The following is an 18,456-nucleotide window of genomic DNA, read 5'->3' on the forward strand; positions in this document are numbered from 1 at the left end:
CAAAGTAACCCGTGACGGACGGAGCAAGGAGGACATCAAAAGCAGACTAGCACTGGCAAAAAGGACTTTCCTGGCCAAGACAAGTCTACTAGTACCATATATAGGTCTGAATTTAAGGAAGAAATTTCTGACAGTGTATGTTTGGAGCACAGCATTGTGTGGTAGTGAAACATAGACTGTTGGAAAACCGGAAGCGAAGAGAATCGAAGCATTCGAGATGTTCTACAGACGAATGCTGAAAATGAGGTGGACTGACAAGGAATGGAATGAGGTGGTTCTGCGCAGAATCGGAGAGGAAAGGGATGTATGGAAAACACTGACAACAAGAAGGAAAAGATCATAGGACGTCTATTAAGACATCAGGGAATAACTAGAGGGGCTGTAGAGCGTAAAAATTGAAGACAGACTTTGGAATACATCCAGCAAGTAATTGAGGACGTCGGTAGAAACTGCTATTTTGAGATGAAAAAAAAGTAGGGGAAGAAACAGATTAAATCTTGCATAAATTTCAGCAAGTCTTCTTCATCATTCCAAGTGTTGAGCCTCTTGGCATGTTATGATCTCGTCGAGAAGTTCTGATGTCATCTGGTCACTGGTCGATATAGCGATCTTATATCGTCGGAGTGGCAGTGTACCATGGATTTTGCGATCCTGTTTGAGCTCATTCATTGTAGATGCTTCCACCAGTTATTTTGGTAGTTTTGTCTATAATTGTCATGGGCTCAATTTTAAGTTCCTTCAACAAATCTTCATTCCTTTTTGTGATCTCATTTGGTATTTGTTTCAGCTAGTAACAGCAAATAGACAGTTGAAAAATTACAAGAGGAGGAGATACATTTGGAAAATGCTTGGAGACGGGGTAGATTCCAGCTGGATTACATCATGGTGAGACAGAAATTCCGAAATTAGATATTGCATTGTAAGGCGGACCCAGAAGCAGATATAGACTCGGATCGCAGGTTAGGTAATGACGAAGAGGAGTCTGAAGTTTAAGAGACTAATTCGAAAGGATCAGTGTACAAAGAAGTGGGACGCTGACGTAATCGGAAATGATGAGGCGCGTTTGAAGTTCTCTGAGGCAATAGATACTGCGATAATAAATAGCACAGTGGAAATGGACATCTCTAAAAAGGGCAATCACAGAAATTTGACATAAAAGCATAGGGACCAGGAATGTGACTGTGAAGAACTTAGAATAAAAGAAGAAATACTTCAGTTGATCGATGAAAGAAGGTTCAAAAATGGTTCAAATGGCTCTGAGCACTATGGGACTTAACTTCTATGGTCATCAGTCCCCTAGAACTTAGAACTACTTAAACCTAACTAACCTAAGGACATCACACAACACCCAGTCATCACGAGGCAGAGAAAATCCCTGACCCCGCCGGGAATCGAACCCGGGAACCCGGGCGTGGGAAGCGAGAACGCTACCGCACGACGACGAGCTGCGGACTATGAAAGAAGGAAGTACAAAAATGTTCAGGGAAGTTAAGGAATACAGAAACACAAGTCGCTTAGAAATGAAATAAATAGGAAGTGCAAGGAAGCTAAAGCGAAATTCTAGCAGGAAAAATTTGAAAAATCGAAAAACAAATAGATGCCGGGAGCAAAGATTCATCATATACACTCCTGGAAATGGAAAAAAGAACACATTGACACCGGTGTGTCAGACCCACCATACTTGCTCCGGACACTGCGAGAGGGCTATACAAGCAATGATCACACACACGGCACAGCGGACACACCAGGAACCGCGGTGTTGGCCGTCGAATGGCGCTAGCTGCGCAGCATTTGTGCACCGCCGCCGTCAGTCTCAGCCAGTTTGCTGTGGCATACGGAGCTCCATCGCAGTATTTAACACTGGTAGTATGCCGCGACAGCGTGGACATGAACCGTATGTGCAGTTGACGGACTTTGAGCGAGGGCGTATAGTGGGCATGCGGGAGGCCGGGTGGACGTACCGCCGAATAGCTCAACACGTGGGGCGTGAGGTCTTCACAGTACATCGATGTTGTCGCCAGTGGTCGGCGGAAGGTGCACGTGCCCGTCGACCTGGGACCGGACCGCAGCGACGCACGGATGCACGCCAAGACCGTAGGATCCTACGCAGTGCCGTAGGGGACCGCACCGCCACTTCCCAGCAAATTAGGGACACTGTTGCTCCTGGGGTATCGGCGAGGACCATTCGCAACCGTCTCCATGAAGCTGGGCTACGGTCCCGCACACCGTTAGGCCGTCTTCCGCTCACGCCCCAACATCGTGCAGCCCGCCTCCAGTGGTGTCGCGACAGGCGTGAATGGAGGGACGAATGGAGACGTGTCGTCTTCAGCGATGAGAGTCGCTTCTGCCTTGGTGCCAATGATGGTCGTATGCGTGTTTGGCGCCGTGCAGGTGAGCGCCACAATCAGGACTGCATACGACAGAGGCACACAGGGCCAACACCCGGCATCATGGTGTGGGGAGCGATCTCTTACACTGGCCGTACACCACTGGTGATCGTCGAGGGGACACTGAATAGTGCACGGTACATCCAAACCGTCATCGAACCCATCGTTCTACCATTTCTAGACCGGCAAGGGAACTTGCTGTTCCAACAGGACAATGCACGTCCGCATGTATCCCGTGCCACCCAACGTGCTCTAGAAGGTGTAAGTCAACTACCCTGGCCAGCAAGATCTCCGGATCTGTCCCCCATTGAGCATGTTTGGGACTGGATGAAGCGTCGTCTCACGCGGTCTGCACGTCCAGCACGAACGCTGGTCCAACTGAGGCGCCAGGTGGAAATGGCATGGCAAGCCGTTCCACAGGACTACATCCAGCATCTCTACGATCGTCTCCATGGGAAAATAGCAGCCTGCATTGCTGCAAAAGGTGGGTATACACTGTACTAGTGCCGACATTGTGCATGCTCTGTTGCCTGTGTCTATGTGCCTGTGGTTCTGTCAGTGTGATCATGTGATGTATTTGACCCCAGGAATGTGTCAATAAAGTTTCCCCTTCCTGGGACAATGAATTCACGGTGTTCTTATTTCAATTTCCAGGAGTGTAGAAAAGTCAAAACAAAGATCGCTGAAAAAAAAAAGATTCAACATTAAGAGTGCAATGGGAATTAGATTGTTAAGCGCAGAGGAAAGACCGATAGATGGAAAGAGTCTGTTCAAGGGCTTTACGAGAGGTAAGACTTGTTTGATTACGTGGTTGGAGTAGAAATGGGAGTTGATCTGGAAGACACAGAGGATCCGGTACCCTATTAGAGTCAGAGTTCAAAGAATTTTGGAAGACTTGCGATTAAATACATACCATTCGTTTGGAATTTTTGAAATCATTGGGGGAAGTGGCAACAAAACGGCCGTACAAGTTGGTGTGTAAAAATTTATGATACTGGAGAAATATCGTCAGATATTCGGAAAAACTGTATCCTCGCAATGCAGAAGATGGAAGAACTATCGACAATCTGAAATGGTGCTAGATGTCGAGATTCTGAGGAAAATAGGAGTAAGCTATAGGGAAAGACATATATACAAGAATTAAGAGGCAACTATCAGATTTGGAGTCCAAGAACGAAGTGCTCGGGTTAAAATTTGTGTACTGTTCAATCTATACATCGCAGAAGCAATAGCAGAAATAAAAGAAAATTTCAAGAGTGGAATTAAAATTCAGGGTGAGACGACATCAATGATAAGATTCTCTGATGACATTGCTGTTCTGAGTGAAAGTGAAGAAGAATTGCTGGACGTGCTGTATGGAATGAACAGTCTAAGGATTACAGAATATGTTCTGAGAATAACCTAAGAAAGACGAAAGTAATGACCAGTAATAGAAATGAAAATAGCGAAACACTTAATATCAAAATTGGGGACCACGACGTAGTTGAAATTAAAGATTCTGCCACCTTGGAAGCAAAATAGCACATGACGGACGAAGCAAGGGGGATATAAAAATCGTCACAGGTACAGCCAAAGTGGACAATTACTGGCCAATATCAAAAGTGGATAATTACTGGCCAAGACAGGCCTGCTAGTATCAATAATCGGCTTTAATCTGAGGGCGATATTTCTGAGAATGTATGGCAGTGAATCACGGATTCTGGGAAAGCTTTTGAGATGTTGTGCTGTGGAAGGATGTTAAAAATAATGTAGACTGATAGGACAATGAACGAATGAGGTTCCACGCAGAATCGGCGAAGGAAGAAATATATGGAAAACACTGACAAGGAAAAGGGAAAGATGACAGGACATGTCTTACGATACCAAAGAATAACTTCCGACAGCGATTGGAATACACCTAATAAATAATTGAGTACGTAGAACTCGAGTGCGTCTCTGAGATGATGTGGTTAGCACAAGAGAAGAATTAGTCGGTAAAAAAGGACTAATTGGGCTTCATCATCACCGGGTCATGCCGGTGATACGGATGAACAGGAAAAACAAATACTTAATGTTCGGGTGCATCATTTGTAGTGTTCTGCTTGAGACTGTCACGTCGTTTAAATATCGTGCCGTAACGTTGCAAAGCGATGTGAAATGGATCAAGGCTGTGAGGATTGTGGTAGGGTTTATTGGGAGAATTTTGGGAAACTGTGGTTCATCTGCAAAGGAGACCGCATATAGGACGCAAGTGTGACCTATTCTTGAGTTCTGCTCGAATGTTTGGAGTCCGCAGCGGGTCGGATTAATGAAGGACATCGGGCAATTTAGAGGTGCGAAGATAGATCTGTTACCGGTAGGTTTGAACAACACGCTGGTATTACGGAGATGCTCCGGGAATTGAATTAGGAATCCCTCAAGGAAAGGCGACGTTCCTTTCGTGGAAGTCTATTGAGAAAATTTTGAGAACCGGCATCTGAAGCTGGCTGCAGAACAATTCTACTGCAGCCAGTATAAATTTCGCATAAGAACTACGAAGATAGATTAGGGTTCATACGAAGGCACATGGACATTCGTTTTTCCCTCCGTCTGTTAACGAGGGAACAGGAAACGAAATGATGAGTAGTGGTGCAGAGTATCCTCCATCAGGCATCATATGGTGGCTGGCGGAGTATGCACGAGGCTTATTCCAGTACAGTACAGTACAGTCAGTACAGTATTATTTTACTACATATCTTCTTCACTTTTCCACATAATCGCCGTTCACATCTATATACTTTCTGTCGCCTGGAAATTCAGCCAGTTGGTAATGCCAGTATTGAGGTCATCGTCGTTTTGAAATCGTTGTCCGTTCAGTCACTTTTTCAAACGCAAGGAAAGGAAATGGTCGCCTGGTGCAAGGTCGGGACTGTACAGAGGGTGATCAAAAAGCTCCCAACGAAAATCTTGAATCTTTTCCTTGATTTTGGCAGCGGTATGAGGGCGTGCGTTGTCGTGACGGAGGACTATGCCAGACGACAGTTCCCATGCAGCATCGATTTTGAATCGCTCGTCTCATTTTGGTTAGCACACGTCAGCTCCAACTGATGACCCGTAGTCCATGAAATCAATCCAAAAAAAAAGTTCATATGTGTGTGAAATCTTATGGGACTTAACTGCTAAGGTCATCACTCCCTAAGCTTACACATTACTTAATCTAAATTATCCTAAGGACAAACACACACACCCATGCCCGAGGGAGGACTCGAACCTCCGCCAGGACCAGCCGCAAAGTCCATGACTGCAGTGCCCTAGACCGCTCGGGTAATTCCGCGCGGCGAAATCAATCAAAAGGACGTCCTTTTTTGCTAGCCATCATTTTTCGATTCGGGAACGGAGACTGCTTAAATGTTTTTGGTTTGTGTGGTGTCACCGCCAGACACCACACTTGCTAGGTGGTAGCCTTTAAATCGGCCGCGGTCCGTTAGTATACGTCGGACCCGCGTGTCGCCACTATCAGTGATTGCAGACCGAGCGCCACCACACGGCAGGTCTAGAGAGACTTCCTAGCACTCGCCCCAGTTGTACAACCGACTTTGCTAGCGATGGTTCACTGACAAAATACGCTCTCATTTTCCGAGACGATAGTTAGCATAGCCTTCAGCTACGTCATTTGCTACGACCTAGCAAGGCGCCATTACCAGTTACTATTGATACTGAATCATGTACAGTCAAGAGCGACGCTCATCATTAATGGATTAAATTAAGTATTCCACCAGCTACGTCAGTTTTTCTAGTCTAAATTCCTTGTCCTGTTCCAGACCTCACGCCAGCCTGCGTGAGCTAAAACGCGTGCCTTTCGGCTTCCTCTAGTACCGGTGTTGGCTCTCCTGCCAACCCACAACAGTTTGAATGGACTTTAATTGCGCCACTGCATTGGCTGTTGTCTCGAATCTGCATTGGTGTGCGATATCCACGTCTTGTCGCCCGTAACAATGTGGGAACACAAATCATCTCGATCTTATATAGCGCTCCAAGTACTGCAGTGCACTACGCATTCTTTGTTCTTTGTGGTGATCAGTGAGCAGTTTTGGAAACCACCTCGCACACAGTTTGTGATATCCAAGCTGTTCAGTGACAATCTCGTAAATTGAGGTTCGAGCAACATTTTGGATTCATTAGCCAGACCACTAATCGTCAATTGCTCATCATTTCGAAGTTTTTGGTTCACTTTATCAACGAAGTCGTCGGTCCAAATACTGAGCCAGATATTCCGCTGTTCGTCGTGAACATTCGTGCGGCTATTTTGAAATTCTCGACTCCATTTTCGAACATGTTGGCACTCGTTATTTCAGGCTCTTGCACTAGGAATAATTCACGATGGGTTTCAGCAGCTGCAGATCCTGTTGTCAGCAAAAATCTAATCATACCGCGCACTTCACAGCTGGCGGGATCTACAATTGTCTCGGCCACTGCGACCGCTCTCACCAATTGGCGAACAGCTACTGAATGAAACCAGCACTGCAGTAGTTTCCTCAAGAGTTGGTAAACGGTTCTGTATGCGTGAAACTTCATTCAGGCCTATCGTCAGTTTAACATTGGCCACCGACCGTAGTTCTGTAACAAGCCTCGTATGCAGATGTAGATATGCAAGCAGCGAGGCTGCAGCATAAACTCATCAAAATAATCGAATGCGACTTTACTTGACAGGGCGTACTTACACTACTGGCCATTAAAATTGCTACACCAAGAAGAAATGCAGATGATAAACGGGTATTCATTGGACAAATATATTATACTAGAACTGACATGTGATTACATTTTCACGCAATTTGGGTGCATAGATCCTGAGAAATCAGTACCCAGAACAACCGCCTCTGGCCGTAATAACGGCCTTGATACGCCTGGACATTGAGTCAAACAGAGCGTGGATGGCGTGTACAGGTACAGCTGCCCATGCAGCTTCAACACGATACCACAGTTCATCAAGAGTAGTGACTGGCGTATTGTGACCAGCCAGTTGCTCGGCCACCATTGACCAGACGTTTTCAGTTGGTGAGAGATCTGGAGAATGTGCTGGCCAGGGCAGCAGTCGAACATTTTCTGTATCAAGAAAGGCCCGTACAGGACATGCAACATGCGGTCGTGCATTATCCTGCTGAAAAGTAGGGTTTCGCAGAGATCGAATGAAGGGTAGAGCCACGGGTCGTAACACATCTGAAATGTAACGTCAAGTGTTCAAAGTGCCGTCAATGCGAACAAGAGGTGATCGAGATGTGTAACCAATGGCATCCCATACCATCACGCCGGGTGATACGCCAGTATGCCGATGACGAATGCACGCTTCTAATGTGCGTTCACCGCGATGTCGCCAAACACGGATGCGACCATCATGATGCTGCAAACAGAACCTGGATTCATCCGAAAAAATGACTTTTGCCATTCGTGCACCCTGGTTCGTCGTTGAGTACACCATCGCAGGCGCTCCTGTCTGTGACACAGCGTCAAGGGTAACCGCAGCCATGGTCTCCGAGCTGATAGTCCATGCTGCTGCAAACGTCGTCGAACTGTTCGTGCAGATGGTTGTTGTCTTGCAAACGTCCTCATCTGCTGACTCAGGGATCGAGACGTGGCTGCACGATCCGTTACAGCCATGGGGATAAGATGGCTGTCATCTCGACTAGTAGTGACACGAGGCCGTTGGAATCCAGCACGGCGTTCCGTATTACCCTCCTGAACCCACCGATTCCATATTATGCTAACAGTCATTGGATCTCGACCAACGCGAGCAGCAATGTCGCGATGCGATAAACCGCAATCGCGATAGGCTACAATCCGACCTTTATCAAAGTCGGAAACGTGATGGTACGCATTTCTCCTCCTTACACGAGGCATCACAACAACGTTTTACCAGGGAACGCCGGTCAACTGCTGTTTGTGTATGAGAAATCGTATGGAAACTTTCCTCATGTCAGCACGTTGTAGGTGTCGCCACCGGCGCCAACTTTGTGTGAATGCTCTGAAAAGCTAATCATTTGCATTTCACAGCATCTTCTTCCTGTCGGTCAAATTTCGCGTCTGTAGCACGTCATCCTTGTGGTGTAGCAATGAGATAACAACAGACATAGCGCTTTACATTTAACGATGACCAGAGTAGGCAGAGCGTCAGGAGTGAATGAGAGGAGGTACGTACCGAGGGTGTTTCCGGAGCGCGGGGTGTCGGCGGGACGGACGGGCTCCGGGCTGGTGACGGGCGGGCTCAGATGAGGGGCGGCCGCCTCCTTCTGGGGGCCGGCGGGAGGCGGCGGGCGCTGGTCGCGGCGCGGGCTGGGGGTGGCCGACCTGCTGCGGCCGCGCGCCTGCCCCCCGCTGCCCCCGCCGCCCCCGCCGTTGGACGCGCCCCCGGAGCCGCCCCCGCCGTTGCCGTCGCCGCCGCCCCCGTCCGTGCTGCTGTCGCCGCCCCCGCCGCCGCCCCCGGACCTCGTCCCCCGTTTCCTCCGGCGCGTCTTCTTGCGGCCGTACGACGCCAGCAGCACGCCCTTGCGGGAGTCGATGCGCTTCGTCTTGTGCTTCTCCAGTTGCTTCACGTTGATTTTGGTTGGGTCGAAGCTGAACGTCGAGTCGTCCCTGTGATCCGTCAAGTCTTTTCGCCTCTCCTAGACAAGCGCGAAAATTCGGTAAATTAGTTTCTGTCAGTTGCATACGTACCCACGATAGCAACGACCTCCTCGTGAAATTTCAATGTCCAGTATATATACTAAGATGGTATCTATTCTTTCGGACATGCCCCAAAGAACAGATACCATCGGTGACCATACAGCTCGTTAGAATGAAATTACAGTGAAATGAACACGCTTAGCTGCTTACAGGCGTTGACATACGTCAACGGGGACAGATGAAAATGTGTGCCCCGGCCGGGACTCGAATCCGGGATCTCCTACTTACATGGCAGACGCTCTATCCATCTTTTTTAAATCTTATTTTGTTCGGTTTAGTTCGTTGCATCTGCTCGGGGCGGACGTCGCAAGACACCCGTTTCAGTTCGTCGTTTATCCATTAACTCAGTTTTTTTATTACAGAGGGCTGCTAACCCTCTGACCGAACACGATGAGCTACTGTGCCGACTCCCGTCTGAGCCACCGAGGACACAGAGGATAGCGCGACTGCAGGGCTTTATCTCTGGCGCGCTTCCTGCGAAACCCACATTCTCATCGTATTGTCCCGCACTACATTCGTAGTACCCCCGCCCATTATACTCATTACTCGCGGCGCGTTGCCGATTCCCGTAAGAGTTCGGGCACTGTTTGTGCATTCCCACAGAAGAAGAAGATGGTCAAGTGGCAGGTGAGCCTTAACTATATATATATATATATATATATATATATACTAAGATGGTATCTGTTATTTCGGACATGTCCGATCTCGGGTTCGAGTCCTTGCCGGGGCACACATTTTCATCTGTCCCCGTTGACGTATGTCAACGCCTGTAGGCAGTTAAGGGTGTTCATTTCATTGTAATTTCATTCTAACGAGCTGCATGGTCACCGATGGTATCTGTTCTTTCGGACATGTCCGAATCGGCAATGCGCCGCGAGTAATGAGTATAATGGGCGGGGGCACTACGAATGTAGTGCGGGACAATACGATGAGAATGTGGGTTTCGCAGGAAGCGCGCCAGAGATAAAGCCCTGCAGTCGCGCTATCCTCTGTGTCCTCGGTGGCTCAGACGGGAGTCGGCACAGTAGCTCATCGTGTTCGGTCAGAGGGTTAGCAGCCCTCTGTAATAAAAAAACTGAGTTAATTGATAAACGACGAACTGAAACGGGTGTCTTGCGACGTCCGCCCCGAGCAGATGCAACGAACTAAACCGAACAAAATAAGATTTAAAAAAGATGGATAGAGCGTCTGCCATGTAAGCAGGAGATCCCGGGTTCGAGTCCCGGCCGGGGCACACATTTTCATCTGTCCCCGTTGACGTATGTCAACGCCTGTAAACAGCTAAGGGTGTTCATTTCATTGTAAATTCAATCTCCAGCTTTCTCCTCAGAGTCTAAAATATTTTTTTGTTGTCCACCTACCGACGGAGAAATGACCATCGTAACAAATTACGAGAAATGAGAGCTCACAGTGAAAGATGCAAGAGTTCGTTTTTCCGCGCGCTGTTCGAGAGTGGAAAGGTAGAGAAGTACACTCCTGGAAATGGAAAAAAGAACACACTGACACCGGTGTGTCAGACCCAACATACTTGCTCCGGACACTGTGAGAGGGCTGTACAAGCAATGATCACACGCACGGCATAGCGGACACACCAGGAACCGCGGTGTTGGCCGTCGAATGGCGCTAGCTGCGCAGCATTTGTGCACCGCCGCCGTCAGTGTCAGCCAGTTTGCCGTGGCATACGGAGCTCCATCGCACTCTTTAACACTGGTAGCATGCCGCGACAGCGTGGACGTGAACCGTATGTGCAGTTGACGGACTTTGAGCGAGGGCGTATAGTGGGCATGCGGGAGGCCGGGTGGACGTACCGCCGAATTGCTCAACACGTGGGGCGTGAGGTCTCCACAGTACATCGATGTTGTCGCCAGTGGTCGGCGGAAGGTGCACGTGCCCGTCGACCTGGGACCGGACCGCAGCGACGCACGGATGCACGCCAAGACCGTAGGATCCTACGCAGTGCCGTAGGGGACCGCACCGCCACTTCCCAGCAAATTAGGGACACTGTTGCTCCTGGGGTATCGGCGGGGACCATTCGCAACCGTCTCCATGAAGCTGGGCTACGGTCCCGCACACCGTTAGGCCGTCTTCCGCTCACGCCCCAACATCGTGCAGCCCGCCTCCAGTGGTGTCGCGACAGGCGTGAATGGAGGGACGAATGGAGACGTGTCGTCTTCAGCGATGAGAGTCGCTTCTGCCTTGGTGCCAATGATGGTCGTATGCGTGTTTGGCGCCGTGCAGGTGAGCGCCACAATCAGGACTGCATACGACCGAGGCACACAGGGCCAACACCCGGCATCATGGTGTGGGGAGCGATCTCCTACACTGGCCGTACACCACTGGTGATCGTCGAGGGGACACTGAATAGTGCACGGTACATCCAAACCGTCATCGAACCCATCGTTCTACCATTCCTAGACCGGCAAGGGAACTTGCTGTTCCAACAGGACAATGCACGTCTGCATGTATCCCGTGCCACCCAACGTGCTCTAGAAGGTGTAAGTCAACTACCCTGGCCAGCAAGATCTCCGGATCTGTCCCCCATTGAGCATGTTTGGGACTGGATGAAGCGTCGTCTCACGCGGTCTGCACGTCCAGCACGAACGCTGGTCCAACTGAGGCGCCAGGTGGAAATGGCATGGCAAGCTGTTCCACAGGACTACATCCAGCATCTCTACGATCGTCTCCATGGGAGAATAGCAGCCTGCATTGCTGCGAAAGGTGGATATAGACTGTACTAGTGCCGACATTGTGCATGCTCTGTTGCCTGTGTCTATGTGCCTGTGGTTCTGTCAGTGTGATCATGTGATGTATTTGACCCCAGGAATGTGTCAATAAAGTTTCCCCTTCCTGGGACAATGAATTCACGGTGTTCTTATTTCAATTTCCAGGAGTGTAGTTTGAAGACGGTTCGATGAGCCCTCTGCCAAGAGCTTAATTGTAAATTCCAGAATATTCATGTAGCTGTAGATGTAGATGCAGATGTGAACAAGACCATCGCATTAGAACTGACGGGACTGGAAGGGTGTCTTGCCCCGAACACTGGAGGTGTGTCTCGCCCAGAACACAATCTACTGTAAGTCAAATGGTCCAGCGAGATGTTTGGTTTTGAAGCCTCTGGATTGTCAGTGCCTTCTGCTGAAATTTGGGGTTAAAAAAACATGAAACGCAATAAGACGTTCGTACATTGCGCAGATGACTTCCATTTTTGTTGCTGGAAGGCAGCACTGGACGATGAACTGAAAACGACTGGCTGTTCACTACCGACAGGGCGGTAGGGAGATGGGACTACACAGGGAGAAGAGGAGAAGTAGGGCAGAAAATCGTTGGTGGGAACTTGAAAGGAATGTATGTGAGCAGTCGGGAGTGTGATTTAATGTGTTTTGTATCGCTATTTGGTTTCACGTGTGGTTTTTCAAGTAAATAAATTGGAAATAAATTTTAGTGTTGAACATTAAATACTGTCATCGCATTTACTGATGTTAAATACTAAAAAATTACATAAATGAAAAGAATTGTTGATAATGACTATCAACCAGCCTTTCCCTTTTTATGTAACTAATGAAATGCCGCTCCAGTTGCTAGTATGCACTTAAGGCTACGACCGACTTCGACCTACACATTCGTACCATTTCCAAGTGCATCTGTGAACTGTGGCGGCCGTTAACATAAATGAAATAAGTATCAGCAACTGGAGTGGCCTTTCATTAATTGAATACGCGTCTGCTGAACAGTAGCACTCACTGAACATACAGAGACTAATAATTTTCCTTCCTGTTGTGATAAATTACTATTAACATGAAATACAGTGTTTATTGAAATAATAGTGAAAGTTTCTTACATTATTTAATTTTTTTCAGACACATATTTGTAATCAAATGAATCTCCTTCACATTACTGATAATCTGAAGGTGAACAAAAACACCGATCTTGAAGTTCATGAATAGCAGCTTACTGTAAGTAAAGAATTTACTTAATATTTTCATACTCTCCCAAATGAATTAGTAATTAAATAAGATGGAGACATATAAGACATTAAGAAATTTTTGGATGGTTGGTGATAAGTGAAGGATGTATTTTCACATATTATAACGAATATTTTTTTGGGAGTTCTAAACACAATTTTGATTGGATGGAGTTTATATTGTTGTGTTCCCTTATCAATTTATTATTAGAGTATGTGTTATTTTTGGAGTGGCGTAAGTTGATTTTCAGGTTGGTGTGACACACAAATCAATTGAATTCTTTTACTGCCACCGACCAACTGTTACGAACTGATAGGTTATATACATAATGAGTGTTAGGTTATTGTATATAATGTTTTAATGGACTTTTGGTTTAATTATGCTACAGTACAGGCTGTTTATGGGAGAGGATCAGTGCGTTAGGAAGAGCAACTCTGATTTTTGTTTGTTTTATTTTTTACCTCGAAGGGAAGAGCGGGCAGTTCGAGATCCAACTCATTCTGGAGCTTAGTTCCTTTCCCCTAAACCAGACGAGCAGGTAGTGGGCAAGCGAGAATCCGAACTGGGAATATTTCGGAGAGCGTTTCCCGTTCCGGTATGTGTCTTTCAACCAAACGAAATATCCCAAAACAGTCGTCATGTTAGAAGGATTGCAGCGAGGGGCAGCTGCCTGTCGCCTAGAAAGTAATCTTCACAGACCAGACTCGCTTTCCATCCTGCCAAATGTGCAGTCGTATCAGACATGAATAAATTTGAAGAGTGTCATATCATGTAATGAATTATGACTAGTAACAAGTCCACCTATAACCTAAATGTCGTTCATGGTGGGCTATGATTTGGTAACTGCGACTGTTTACAATATAAAACACAAATTAAAACACCTATCTGTGTCGGTCACTTTCACGACGTGTTTAGTGCTCAGACGCCCATCTTTTTCTGAAACGAAATTCTCAGGTAATCCACTTGTCCACATGTACATGAGAATTTAAGCTTTCGAAACGAAGACACACAGACAATTGTTTGATTTGTATATTGTAAGTGTACCCATTGCATTTTGCTGTGAAATCTCACAACTGTTTCGTTATTTACCGCGAAATTAACACATGTTGTTCGTTCACCCCTCTCCAGTTCAAATACTGTCTACACATTTCGGAAATATTTTTAGTTTATGCCTGGGACAACACGTTCCGGACGAAAATATGACAACCTAGTGCATGTTTGATTACCTGTTGCCGCGCGGGATTAGCCGAGCGGTCTAGGCCGCTGCAGTCATGGACTGTGCGGCTGGTCCCGGCGGAGGTTCGAGTCCTCCCTCGGGCATGGGTGTGTGTGTTTGTCCTTAGGATAATTTAGGTTAAGTAGTGTGTAAGCTTAGGGACTGATAACCTTAGCAGTTAAGTCCCTTAAGATTTCACACGCATTTTTGATTACCTGTTCATGTGTGTAAGACAGTAACGCCGATGACTTGTTCGATATGACTAGTGTACCTAGCTGCAATTCCCTCTAGCAAAGCGTATAATTACGGGTGTCTTTTGCTATCAAGAAAGCAGGAACGGCAGTGATGGCTTCTTCCGTTTGGGAATCGCTGGTGTAATACACAAACTCCACGATGAGCTCATGTTAAAATACGGCGAATATTAAACTAAGAAAACACTGTACAGAGCGGCACACCGAAACAACACAATCGCTACTGCAGTTTTTCGGTACACGTTTTTTTCTTTTTCTTTTTTTTTTTTTTTAAGCTAGCTTGGCAGCAATCGGAATGGAACGAATACCGGCTGACGTCATCAGATCAATGGCAATTGTTTTTGTCACTGGCAGCACGAACTTACAGTCTTCTTATTGTGGAAAACACGGTTACCAGAATACACGGTAGGATCACAGGGTGTTTTTCCTCAGTAGCAAGCTGCGACGTAGACGTCACAGCCAAGCCAGCTACCACTTGTTAGCCAGCCATTGCCGTAACCTATCATGTTGTAGTTGTGTTTTTCAGTATGTACAAAGTTGGTTATTTGAATGTCAATTGTTACCGGTGACTGACGATAAGTGTTGTATTGCTGAATTGCGCTAGAGTTGTCAGTGTACTGTGGATTTCTGAGACTATATTTTCAATTCTTTTCAGCGAAAAATGAAGGTTTGCTGTGCGATCCTGAGTTTTACTATCAAATGCAGACATCGAAAAAATTTATGGATAAAACGTGTAAGCATGACGATTCGTTTCCGACTGCTAACGCTTGTGCGTGGCCGATACATTTTGCTGATTTGGATCACAAAAGAGATTTGAAAGTGAATTGTTTAAACTTTCTCCGAAACATAGGTTGAAGTCTGATTCTATTCCAACTCTGTATCTCCCATCCTTCAAAGTGCACTTAGGTGGTGGTTATGAGCCTGAAAACGAGATAAAATTTCGAACACAAAAACGAAGCCCCAGTAAAGCAGTAGAAGAAACTTTTCGGGTGTATACATACACATCAAAAAAAGTTTTGCATCACCTCGGTTCCGAGAGTTCCGGAACCTGACCAGAAAATTGGAACAGAGATCAACATAAACATCATTTCCGCCCTCTTTATTGCTCACGAAAACCACACATTGCATATTGTACCACCATACAGCGAGACCTTCAGAGGAGGTGGTCCAGATTGCTGTACACACCGGTACCTCTAATACCCAGTAGCACGACCTCTTGCACTGATGCACGCCTGTATTCGTCATGGCATACTATCCTCAAGTTCATCAAGCCACTGTTGGTTCAGATTGTCCCACTCCTCGACGGCGATTCCGCGTAGATCCCTCAGAGTGGTTAGTGGGTCACGTCGCCCATAAACAGCCCTTTTCAATCTATCCCAGGCATGTTCGATAGGGTTCATGTCTGGAGAACATGCTGGCCACTCTAGTCGAACGATGCCATTATCCTGAAGGAAGTCATTCACAAGATGTGCACGATGGGGGCGTGAATTGTCGTCCATGAAGACGAATGCCTCGCCAATATGGTTGCACTATAGGTCGGAGGATGGCATTCACGTATCGTACAGCCGTTACGGTGCCTTCCATTACCACTAGCGGCGTACGTCGGCCCCACATAACGCAACCCCAAAACAGCAGGGAACCTCCAACTTGCTGCATTCGCTGGACAGTGTGTCTAAGGCGTTCAGACTGACCGGATGGCCTCCAAACACGTCTCCGACGATTGTCTGGTTGAAAGCATATGTGACACTCATCGATGAAGAGAACGTAATGTGATGCCAATCATGAGCGGTCCATTCGGTATGTTGTTGGGCCCATCTGTTCCGCGCTGGTGTCGTGGTTGCAAACATGGACCTCGCCATGGACGTCGGGAGTGAAGTTACGCTTCATGCAGCCTATTGCGCACAGTCTGAGTCGTAACACGACGTCCTGTGGTTGCATGAAAAGCATTATTCAGCATGGTGGCGTGGCTGTCAGGGTTCCTCCGAGCCATAATCCGTATGTAGCGGTCATCCACTGCAATAGTAGCCCTTGGGCGGCCTGAGCGAGCCATGTCATCGACAGTTCCTGTCTCTCTGTATCTCTTTCATGTCCGAACAACATCACTATGGTTCACTCCGAAATGCCTGGACACTTCCCTTATTGAGAGCCCTTCCTGGCACAAAGTAACAATGCAGACGCGATCGAATCACGGTATTGATTGTCTAGGCATGGTTGAATGACTGGAACTGATCGGCTGTCGGACCCCCTCCTTCTAATAGGTGCTACTCATTCATGGTTGTTTACACCTTTGGGCGGGGTTAGTGACATCTCTGAACAGTCAAAGGGACTGTGTCTGTGATACAATATCCACAGACAAAGTCTATATTCAGGAGTTCTGGGAACCGGGGTGCTGCAAAACTTTTTTTGATGTGTGTATTATCAACTAACGAAGAAACTACTGGTAGAGAGACAAATGTTCAAATGTATGTGAATTTCTGTGGGATCAAACTGCTTAGGTCATCGGTCCCTAGACTTACACACTAACTTATGCTAAGAACTACACACACACCCATGCCCGAGAGAGGACTCCGGCGGGAGGGGCCAAGCAGTCCGTGACATGACGTTTCAAACAGCGCGGCCACTCCGCGCGGCTGGCGAGACATTAATTATGAAAACAAACGATGCCTTAAACGTGACAATGTGTGTTGGTGGTAACAATTAGAACTTATGGAAAAAGAAATAAAAGAACTTAATAAAAACACTACAGACTTACGAGAAATAGTAGAAAGGATAGTGTACTAATTGGTCATCTGAAGAGACTACAAAGGCTGCCTTTTCATTATTTACCCCCTATGTTTATGTCTTTAAATAAAGGCAAATGTATTTGTTTATTTAACTAATAAATAAGCTAACTGGGATAATACATTACATGAAAAACCCCGATTGTATCCTCCATTGTGTACATTTACGTGCGATGTGTTTATCAGGTTCTGTACGGCGCGGTATGGCGAGACGGTCAGTGGTGACTTCATCACTTACAGAAATGTACCCATGATATCTACCGAGTTTTCTAGTAACTTTGGTGGACAGGATGTGTGTACACATTGAGTAGGTGTGAAAGATAAAAAAAGAAAAGAACAAGAAACAACCTCATTTTTACAGCAGGACTCCATTATCTTTTTGAGTCCTCTATCTTCTTGATATAAAACACATAAATACACACATGCACATACCCGTCAAATAAATAAAACGTTACAAGTGCAAGAATAAAAGAACTAGGGGGAGGGGTGAGGGGACCCAAAAGTTACTTGCATTCATTTCGTTTTGACGGAAGGGCAGCAATGGTAGCTTTTCCAGTTACATACGTTTTCTGTGCAGGGTGTTAAATTCCTATTACAGGCTTGTCATGGTTGTTGAGGGGACTTATTGTTAGTAGATAAAATTTAGATAAGGATCCCATGTATAGAAATGGCCATTTGGATGTAGTATAAGTTTGAAGATCGGATACTCTTCTGCGTGACGTGTCCATAGAGCATCCCAACACTCCTAGTGGCGAACGTACCAGTTTATCACATTCGTCGTTGTAGTCGGACAAGAATGATATGTTATACATTATCAAAACAGGGATTGATGACAGCACCCTCTTCTCGTACCATGAATCAGACATTTGAAAGTGATTTGATCTTTTTATCTCGTATCAAAACGGTACATTTACGGACATGTGTTTCTATAGGGATATGGTTATCGCTGAAACTACCGATTTGCTGTTATATCGTTTTTTTTTTTTTTTTACGTCAATCTAACCTGACTGTTAAAACCGCTCCAAAAATCGGTTTCTGAAAATTTCGGTTTTTTATTCATATTATTTTCTGTAAGAAACATAGAAATCGAACAAATATTGAAAAATTTTGACTCCCTCAGTTGGAAGATGCTTAGAATCAAAACCTTAAATTAAATAAGCAAATAAAATAAACGTTACCACGTCC

General features: G+C 46.4%; 1 protein-coding gene across 1 annotated transcript in view; it reads right to left on the reverse strand.

Moving 5' to 3' along the window:
• The window catches only part of LOC124798172 (sodium channel protein 60E-like), a 290,757-nt gene that overhangs the window by 204,798 nt on the left and 67,503 nt on the right, over window positions 1-18,456 (reverse strand). The window contains exons 7-8 of the mRNA XM_047261456.1: window positions 8,795-9,001; window positions 8,539-8,704 (exon numbers count right to left, since the gene is read on the reverse strand). Coding sequence (XP_047117412.1) covers window positions 8,539-8,704; window positions 8,795-9,001 — 373 coding nt within the window. The remainder of the gene's footprint in view (window positions 1-8,538; window positions 8,705-8,794; window positions 9,002-18,456) is intronic.

This window comes from Schistocerca piceifrons, chromosome 5 (assembly GCF_021461385.2).
Source record: "Schistocerca piceifrons isolate TAMUIC-IGC-003096 chromosome 5, iqSchPice1.1, whole genome shotgun sequence".
Taxonomy (NCBI): domain Eukaryota; kingdom Metazoa; phylum Arthropoda; class Insecta; order Orthoptera; family Acrididae; genus Schistocerca; species Schistocerca piceifrons.